This window comes from Gobio gobio, assembly GCF_949357685.1.
Source record: "Gobio gobio genome assembly, chromosome: 22".
NCBI classification, from domain to species: Eukaryota; Metazoa; Chordata; class Actinopteri; order Cypriniformes; family Gobionidae; genus Gobio; species Gobio gobio.
Genome location: NC_137118.1, coordinates 46942248 through 46952788, shown reverse-complemented (window position 1 = coordinate 46952788; position 10541 = coordinate 46942248). Strand labels below are relative to the sequence as shown.

General features: G+C 43.7%; 1 protein-coding gene across 1 annotated transcript in view; it reads right to left on the bottom strand.

Moving 5' to 3' along the window:
* Nucleotides 1-269: 269 nt before the first annotated feature.
* Nucleotides 270-10541, bottom strand: part of bmpr1bb (bone morphogenetic protein receptor, type IBb) — a gene marked incomplete at its 3' end in the record, with an annotated part of 163246 nt that continues 152974 nt past the window's right edge. Inside the window, exons 7-13 of the mRNA XM_079804046.1 lie at nucleotides 9661-9754; nucleotides 9431-9569; nucleotides 6458-6650; nucleotides 2903-3200; nucleotides 1715-1890; nucleotides 649-779; nucleotides 270-362 (exon numbers count right to left, since the gene is read on the bottom strand). Coding sequence (XP_079660172.1) covers nucleotides 270-362; nucleotides 649-779; nucleotides 1715-1890; nucleotides 2903-3200; nucleotides 6458-6650; nucleotides 9431-9569; nucleotides 9661-9754 — 1124 coding nt within the window. The remainder of the gene's footprint in view (nucleotides 363-648; nucleotides 780-1714; nucleotides 1891-2902; nucleotides 3201-6457; nucleotides 6651-9430; nucleotides 9570-9660; nucleotides 9755-10541) is intronic.

Genomic DNA, 10541 nt, shown 5'->3' with positions numbered 1-10541 from the left:
CCGGTCCAAGTCAGGAGTAGTCCAAGTCAGGAGTAGTCCAAGTCAGGTAAAGTCCAAGTCAGGTAAAGTCCAAGTCAGGAGTAGTCCAAGTCAGGTAAAGTCCAAGTCAGGAGTAGTCCAAGTCAGGAGTAGTCCAAGTCAGGAGTAGTCCAAGTCAGGAGTAGTCCAAGTCAGGAGTAGTTCAAGTCAGGAATAGTTCAAGTCAGGATTAGTTCAAGTCAGGAGTAGTTCAAGTTAGGTGAAGTCCAAGCCTCGCGAGCAAGGAGCCCTCACTTTTCTCCATTCTTTCTTGTTTTTCCTGTAACACTCTGACCATGTGCCTTCACTTTCTCTCTATTGCTCATCCTATCAGCTTCTCCAGACTAAGGAAGTGCCAGTAAACAAACTGACTTCATCTCTGCCTTCGCCAGTCCCTCAAAACTTCACGATTCTGGTGTTGACTGAAATGTCCACATTCCCTTTCCTCTGTTTTAGTTATTTTCCAGGACTCATATAGTATGGGTTAGGACTTTTTAGCAACTTTTACTTCACTTTAAACTATCACTCAGACGACAGAAGGCTCGTAGGACACTGAGTGCGACAGGTTTATCGGACAAGTTTTGATCAGAGGGTTAAGAAGGGAAACATTGTATGAAAGCATGTTTGTACCTCATCGCTGCTCCAACGATTTGCAAACGAGGGTCTCTGTCTCTTGATACACACCACCTCCCTCATGTCCTCATAGGACGGGTCGGTCGGCACCAGATCGTGATATGGCAGCTGATATTCCTCCACAATCCCTGCAGGGCAACATCAACCAAACATCAGTGATGATGAGGACTGAAAACACGTGTTGGAATAGCAACATTTCAGATCATAAACTTTCCTACTGAACATCTGTGTCATTGTGAATGGTTCTTATTGATACATTATTCAAAGGAAACATCATAACTTGCTCCTCCTCTAAAATGACCTTCCATTTATTTGGGGTGTGTGATTGGTAATAGGTTGAATTTCAATTCCAATGTGGACATGATTTGTAAAAAGGGACAGCAACGCCTGTTTTGTTTACGGAAATTGTCAAAGTTTAATATTGACAGGTCGTTGATGACCTTGTTTTATAAGTCTTACATTGAGTCAGTTGTAACTTTCTCTCTATTATGCTGGTATGGCGGTCTTAGTGTCAAAGCTAAGAATGCGGTGGTAAAAATAGTCAATACCAGTAGTACAATTATAGATCTGAAGAACTCATCAGAGTCACCCTACTGACTTGTATAACTGTCAGGTCGTAAGGAAAGCCCAATCCATTTTAATGAATTCTTCCCATCCCCTACAGTCTGAATTTAATGTTCTACCTTCGGGACTTAGATTTAGATTCCCCACTGTTAGAAGCAATAGGTATAAACATTCATTTATTCCTACTGCGGTTTCTTTGTTAAATTCAGGTATGGGAGGAGTTGTGGGAAGTAGGTAGACTTTTGGGCTGCTGCGGTCTTGTGTTGTGTTGTTTTTTAGGTATTTTTAATGTTTGTAAACTGTTTTTATGTATATATGTTGGTCTTGTTGCAAAACAAATTGCCCTACGGGGACATAATCAAATAAAGTCAAGAGAAGTGATTTCTGCTGACCAATCACAGCACAGCTTAACTCAATTCCATCCAATCAGATCCTGACAGATCAAATCGAGCAGCCGAATTTCTGTTTTCTCAATGTGTCGAGTGTGTGCTGAACTCACCGCCGGACACACATCTCCTGGCCATCTCCCACAGGATCAGGCCGAAGCTGTACATGTCGGCCATGATGTAGGACTGGAAATGGCAGCGGTTCAAGCTCTCGTCCAGGACCTCTGGAGGCATGTAGCGTTTGGTGCCGACCCGAGTGTTGGGCGGGATGTCCACTTCATTAGTGTCACTGAGCACAAATCAACACCAGCCAGTTAAACGTGTGTGAAAGATCAGTGTGACCAGTGGCATCTGATAAAACTGTTTTATATTCAAGATATTCAAGATAACTACTGCTATACCATTGGTGACAATCATGAGGTTACACTTTGTTTTGTTTTTGGCATATGTAATTAATAATATTAAAATATTTTTTTTAAAATACATAAATATTACATTATATTTAATGGAATATATATAAAAAATAAAAAAAAATAAAAAAAAAAAATATATATATATATATATATATATATATATATATATATATATATATATATATATATATATATATATATATATATATATATATATATATATATAATTTTTATAGTGTAAACAGTTATCAACCATAACATAAAATTAAATATCTTAATATATATATATATATATATATATATATATATATATATATATATATATATATATATATATATATATATATATATTTTTTTTTTTATATAATGTAATACTTATTTATTTATTAAAAAAATATTTTAATATTATTAATTATTAATTATATACAGTTGAGGTCAGAATTATCAGCCTCCATGGTGAATATGATCCAAGATGGCTGTAAAAAATAAATCTGCATTGTTTATCATTTTTATCTTTCAATAAAATTCCCCAAAATCTAACCTTTCATTGAAGTAAAAGAAAGTGTGTGTGTGTGTGTGTGTGTGTGTGGGGGGGGGGGGGATCTAATTATGAAATAAATGTTTTCCTCCAAAACAAATTGGACATAATTATATGCATATATCTGAGAAACCTACAAATTTTTCATAATTTACTTTATACTAATTTACATTTAATTTTATACAAATAAAATCATGATATGAACATTATAACCTATACAGTGGTTGATATACATTTGTCTAAAAATAGTAATAAACTCAAATGAAATAAATAAATTCTATGTTTTGGCTGATAACTGATATAAATCTAGTAAAATACTCCCAGATGGATGTATGGTGTGTGTGTGGCACCTGATGAATTTGACGGCGAGCCCCAGGTCAGCGATGCAGCAGGTGCCGTTCTTCTTCACCAGGATGTTTTTGCTCTTCAGGTCCCGGTGAGCGATGGCCGGTTTGCCCTGTGTTCCGAAGATCTCCGTGTGCAGGTGGCAGAGGCCGGAGACTGCCGAGTACGCCAGACGCAGCAGGGCTTTGGTGTCCAGGGTGGTGGATTTGAGGTAGTCGTACAGCGAGCCGTTCTCGTGATAGTCTGTGATCAGATACAGCTGCGTCCACGAGCCCGTGCCCTTTATATCAGCTGCGATGAAACCTGACGGGAACACAGAAGACGGGTTCATATCAAGTGGTCAACTGATAGAGAGACCAATATTTGCCATTTTTTAATTATCAGCATAGCCGATACGTCTTTCTGTTTGGTCGATGTGACGAAAGCAGGACTTTTATTTTGACAGCGCTGAGAACGCAAGCGCCTGAGCATATACTGTGCGCTCACACTGCCGCCGGCGAGAGCGTCAATTTTTTTTTACATTTTATTTAAAGGGTGCAAAGCAAACAAGCATGTTGATTGGCAGACTCACCACATGTGGGGTAGGCTATAAGTTAACCTCATGAAATCTTATAAATGTGAAAGTAAGAATGAATTGCATTCCCGCTGAAAAACAAGCATTCTAGCGCGAATATGTTGCCTATAAATAGTGTTGTTCGGGTTGGCACAAATATCGATTTTGATCTTGATTCAGTATCAATTCATATGTATATAGCCTACTGTACATATCAGGGAAAATAAGTTTGCCTTTTTAGCACTATTTTAAACTTTTCTTGGGTTAAATTATATATGCTCGCATTCATTAATATTCACTTGTGATGGTAGATTGTGGTCCAGTGGGTTAAACCATGGAACTGATATGCAGAAGGTTGCTGGTTCGATCCCAGCGGTCACCACCAGTGTGTCCTTGAGCAAGGCACTTTACTCCATGTTGCTCCAGGGGGATTGTCCCTGTAATAAGGGCACTGTAAGTCGCTTTGGATAAAAGCGTCTGCCAAATGCATAAATGTAAATGTTGTGTGTGCTTATATAAGTACCATTAAAAATATTAGGATGTAAGTTATTAACGTTTTAAAATTTCACATTTAAAGAAATCTAGTGTTTGATCATGTCTAAATAATGCAAAACCTAAAAATAAGTAAGCAGTTATGATCTGCAATACTGTTTTGAGCAAATAGATTAGATACATGTATATTTATTAAAGAGCCATACAGGCACCTATAGTGGGTAATTATTTTTCAAGCAATTTTCCAATTTGCGTCTTTGCATTGGAATTCTCTATTTTTAACCTTAATCACTACACTAATTGTAATATAAATAATAAAAATATTAGAAGAAAAATATTTTAAGTGGTCATTAATGGACCATAATTATTGCACAAATAGTATTTAGTACCAAAATATATCTTTAAAATATTCATTAAATATTATTAAACTAAAATATAGAACATTTATTTATTTGAAAAATAGTTAAGGTGTGGTCACATTTGACCAGCAATGAGTATGAGTGTGAGCAATTAGTAAGGAATACCTGAGGGCTAAATACAAGAAACATTAATGTTAACAATGTTGATTTCCATCACTCTCCATAATAAAATACTGTAAATATGGTTGACGTAATAATCAATGCACACTATGCGGTACTGTTGACCAAAAATTGCGGTTACACTTTATTTCGATAGTCCACTTTAAACATTCTACTAACTATAAGTAACTATGCAACTACATGTCAACTAACTGTTATTAGAGTATTAGTAGACTGTCAGTAGACTGGTAGGTTATGGTTAGGTGTTAGGGTTCGGGTTAGTAGAATAAGTTGAATTGTAGTTGCCAAGTTACTTATAGTCAGTAGAGTGTCTGTTGGGGGACCAAAAAAATAAAGTTTTAGTAAATATTAATCAGACAGTCTACAAATACTCGGACCCACTTTATATTAGGTGGCCTTAACTACTATGTACTAACATTTTAATTAATCATTTGATACAATGTACTTATTGTGTACATACATGTTTTACATTGTACTTACATTTAAAAAAATACCTGCGTGTAATTACGTCTGTAATTAATTTCTGTAGTTACATTTGTAATTACACAGTTGACACTTCCCTTACACCTAACCCTACCCTTAAACTTACCCAAACCACCACACCTGTCACTAACCCTACCCTTAAACTGACCCACACCACCACACCTGTCCCTAACCCTACCCTTAAACTGACCCACACCACCACACCTGTCCCTAACCCTACCCTTAAACTTACCCAAACCACCACACCTGTCCCTAACCCTACCCTTAAACTGACCCACACCACCACACCTGTCCCTAACCCTACCCTTAAACTGACCCACACCACCACACCTGTCCCTAACCCTACCCTTAAACTGACCCAAACCACCACACCTGTCACTAACCCTACCCTTAAACTGACCCTTACCACCACACCTGTCCCTAACCCTACCCTTAAACTGACCCAAACCACCACACCTGTCACTAACCCTACCCTTAAACTGACCCATACCACCACACCTGTCCCTAACCCTACCCTTAAACTGACCCACACCACCACACCTGTCCCTAACCCTACCCTTAAACTGACCCACACCACCACACCTGTCCCTAACCCTACCCTTAAACTGACCCTTACCACCACACCTGTCCCTAACCCTACCCTTAAACTGACCCACACCACCACACCTGTCCCTAACCCTACCCTTAAACTGACCCACACCACCACACCTGTCCCTAACCCTACCCTTAAACTTACCCAAACCACCACACCTGTCCCTAACCCTACCCTTAAACTGACCCACACCACCACACCTGTCCCTAACCCTACCCTTAAACTTACCCAAACCACCACACCTGTCCCTAACCCTAGCCTTAAACTTACCCAAACCACCACACCTGTCCCTAACCCTACCATTAAACTGACCCACACCACCACACCTGTCCCTAACCCTACCCTTAAACTTACCCAAACCACCACACCTGTCCCTAACCCTACCCTTAAACTGACCCTTACCACCACACCTGTCCCTAACCCTACCCTTAAACTGACCCACACCACCACACCTGTCCCTAACCCTACCCTTAAACTGACCCACACCACCACACCTGTCCCTAACCCTACCCTTAAACTGACCCACACCACCACACCTGTCCCTAACTCTACCAGTTTCCCACCTCAATATCAGCAAAGGTCTTTTGCAATACAATTTGAACACAGTAAGAACATTGTACTTATTTTTTTTATGTAAGTACATAGTACTTAAGGCCACCTAATAAAAAGTGGGGCCAAATACTCAATGACAGTCAGTTGACATGTAGTTGCAAAGTTACTTATAGTTAGTAGAATATCTAAAGTGGACTATCGAAATAAAGTGTTACCAAAATTGCTGCGTGGTGTATTTGAGGTAGCCGTACAGCTTTATATATATCAGCCATCGGCCACCTTTCTCTGTAAGAGATCAGCATTGGCCATAAAGGCTCATCGAGCACTCATCTGATCTGATGGGTCGTACCCAGAATGTTCTCGTGTCTCATCAGGACGGTCTGGTAGATCTCGGTCTCTCTGAACCAGCTGGCCTCTTCTGTGGTGAAGAAGACCTTGACAGCCACGCGTTCGCCCCTCCAGCGGCCCATCCACACCTCGCCGTAACGGCCCTTCCCGATCTGCTTCACCATCTGGATCTGCTTGGCGATGGTTCGCTGCACCTGCGACCAGATCATGAAACACGTTAACAGAAAAACACTCCACATCAGTGATTGGTGAAACAAAGCTTTTCCAAACGGTGAATCAACCGAGTGATTCACTGGTTCAAAGCGGAACGGTACAAAAACTCACATCAATATCTAATTATCTAATAACATTATATATACATGATTAGGCATACAATTATGACCGGTGAAGTGAATAACACTGATTATCTCTGTTAGTGGGTGGGATATAATATTAGGCAGCAAGTGAACATTTTGTCCTCAGAGTTGATGTGTTAGAAGCAGGAAAAATGGGCAAGCGTAAGGATTTGAGCGCGTTTGACAAGGGCCAGATTGTGACGGCTAGAGGACTGGGTCAGAGCATCTCCAAAACTGCAGCTCTTGTGGGGTGTTCCCGGTCTGCAGTGGTCAGTCTCTATCAAAAGTGCTCCAAGGAAGGACCAGTGGAGAACCGGCCACAGGGTCATGAAGGACCAGTGGAGAACCGGCCACAGGGTCATGAAGGAACAGTGGAGAACCAGCCACAGGGTCATGGAGGACCAGTGGAGAACCGGCCACAGGGTCATGAAGGACCAGTGGAGAACCGGCCACAGGGTCATGAAGGACCAGTGGAGAACCGGCCACAGGGTCATGAAGGACCAGTGGGTCATGAAGGACCAGTGGAGAACCGGCCACAGGGTCATGAAGGACCAGTGGAGAACCGGCCACAGGGTCATGGAGGACCAGTGGAGAACCGGCCACAGGGTCATGAAGGAACAGTGGAGAACCAGCCACAGGGTCATGGAGGACCAGTGGAGAACCGGCCACAGGGTCATGAAGGACCAGTGGAGAACCGGCCACAGGGTCATGAAGGACCAGTGGAGAACCAGCCACAGGGTCATGGAGGACCAGTGGAGAACCGGCCACAGGGTCATGAAGGACCAGTGGAGAACCGGCCACAGGGTCATGGAGGACCAGTGGAGAACCGGCCACAGGGTCATGGAGGACCAGTGGAGAACCGGCCACAGGGTCATGAAGGACCAGTGGAGAACCAGCCACAGGGTCATGAAGGACCAGTGGAGAACCGGCCACAGGGTCATGAAGGACCAGTGGAGAACTGGCCACAGGGTCATGGAGGACCAGTGGAGAACCGGTCACAGGGTCATGAAGGACCAGTGGAGAACCGGCCACAGGGTCATGAAGGACCAGTGGAGAACCGGCCACAGGGTCATGGAGGACCAGTGGAGAACCGGTCACAGGGTCATGAAGGACCAGTGGAGAACCGGCCACAGGGTCATGAAGGACCAGTGGAGAACCGGCCACAGGGTCATGAAGGACCAGTGGAGAACCGGCCACAGGGTCATGAAGGACCAGTGGAGAACTGGCCACAGGGTCATGGAGGACCAGTGGAGAACCGGCCACTGGGTCATGAAGGACCAGTGGAGAACTGGCCACAGGGTCATGGAGGACCAGTGGAGAACCGGTCACAGGGTCATGAAGGACCAGTGGAGAACCGGCCACAGGGTCATGGAGGACCAGTGGAGAACCGGTCACAGGGTCATGAAGGACCAGTGGAGAACCGGCCACAGGGTCATGAAGGACCAGTGGAGAACCGGTCACAGGGTCATGAAGGACCAGTGGAGAACCGGCCACAGGGTCATGGAGGACCAGTGGAGAACCGGCCACAGGGTCATGAAGGACCAGTGGAGAACCAGCCACAGGGTCATGAAGGACCAGTGGAGAACCGGCCACAGGGTCATGAAGGACCAGTGGAGAACTGGCCACAGGGTCATGGAGGACCAGTGGAGAACCGGTCACAGGGTCATGAAGGACCAGTGGAGAACCGGCCACAGGGTCATGAAGGACCAGTGGAGAACCGGCCACAGGGTCATGGAGGACCAGTGGAGAACCGGTCACAGGGTCATGAAGGACCAGTGGAGAACCGGCCACAGGGTCATGAAGGACCAGTGGAGAACCGGCCACAGGGTCATGAAGGACCAGTGGAGAACCGGCCACAGGGTCATGAAGGACCAGTGGAGAACTGGCCACAGGGTCATGGAGGACCAGTGGAGAACCGGCCACTGGGTCATGAAGGACCAGTGGAGAACTGGCCACAGGGTCATGGAGGACCAGTGGAGAACCGGTCACAGGGTCATGAAGGACCAGTGGAGAACCGGCCACAGGGTCATGGAGGACCAGTGGAGAACCGGTCACAGGGTCATGAAGGACCAGTGGAGAACCGGCCACAGGGTCATGAAGGACCAGTGGAGAACCGGCCACAGGGTCATGGAGGACCAGTGGAGAACCGGCCACAGGGTCATGGGCGGCCGAGGCTCATTGATGCCCGTGTGGGCCAATCAAACAGACGAGCTACTGGAGCTCAAACTGCTCAAGAAATTAATCCTGGTGCTGATAGAAAGGTGTCAGAATATACAGTTTGTTGCACAAGAATGGTTTGAGGAGCACAACAACGAGTTTGAGGTTGCATCTGTGAGATGTGCTGAACAAACAAGTCCGATCCATGGAGGCCCCACCTCGCAACTTACAGGACATAAAGGATCTGCTGCTAACATCTTGGTGCCAGATAACCACAGCACACCTTCAGGGGTCTAGTGGAGTCCATGCCTCGACAGGGGACCAACACAATATTAGGATTGGTCATAATGTTATGCCTGATACATGTTAGCAAAAAAATGCCACTGTTACAGAGACAGACATGTTTGAATAAAAATAATTATAATACACTGTCAAACATGAATGTGATAGAAAATGTAGAGTTTGTCATGCGAGTGTCTGACCAGCAGAGGGAGTCCTGATCCGCTGCCAGAGCTCTGAGACTGCTCAATCAGATCCTTCAGGGATTCTCCAGCGGGAATGAAGGTCTCATCCTGCTCCAGACCCATGCTGTAGTGCGCACGCGTCTCCTGCCGCTTGTATCTGACACACACACACACACACACACATACAGAGGACATCAAGTACAGTGTAATGAAGCCTCCTGAGAGTAATGATGATGATGATGATGTACCTGTAGTAGAAGAATATGATGATGAAGGCCAGTATGATACAGCAGACGGTCACTGAGATGAGCAGAGCCATGTAATGGATGCTGCTGTCCAGATCTAATGATGCACAAAACACTTCAGGTCACATGTGAGTGAGTTTAGCTTCATCTTATGGTAACATTTCGACCACGAACTGTGAATGTGTGTCTTTGTTAAAGGGATAGTTCACCCAAAAATGAAAATTAGCCCATGATTTACTCTCCCTCAAGTCATCCGAGGTGTGTGTGACATTCTTCTTTCAGACGAATAAAATCTGAGTTATATTAAAAAAGTTCAGGCTAATCCAAGCTTTATAATGACAGTAATAGTTGCTCTGTTTTTGAAGTCCATAAAAAGTGCATCTGTCCGTCATATAACTGCTCCACGCGGCTCTGGGGTGTTAATAAAGGCCTTCTGAAGCGAATCGATACATTTGTGTAAGAAAAATATTCATATTTAAAACTTTGTAAAGTAAACTTTCGGCCAATCGACATCCCTGTTCAATTTATTGAAAAATTGTTGAAAGTTCTCCTGCCGATGACCAGGTCTGCATCTTGAGTTTCACTTTCAACATTCAACACTTTTTCATGGATGTTGGTCGGTCGAAAGTTTACTTTATAAAGTTTTAAATATGGATATTTTTCTTACACAAACGATTCACTTCAGAAGGCCTTTATTAACACCCCAGAGCTGCGTGGAGCAGTTATATGACGGACAGATGCACTTTTTATGGACTTCAAAAATGGAGCAACTATTACTGCTATAATAATGCTTGGATTAGCCTGGACTTTTGTAATATAACTCAGATTTTATTCATCTGAAAGAAGAACGTCACACACACCTCGGATGACTTGAGGGAGAGTAA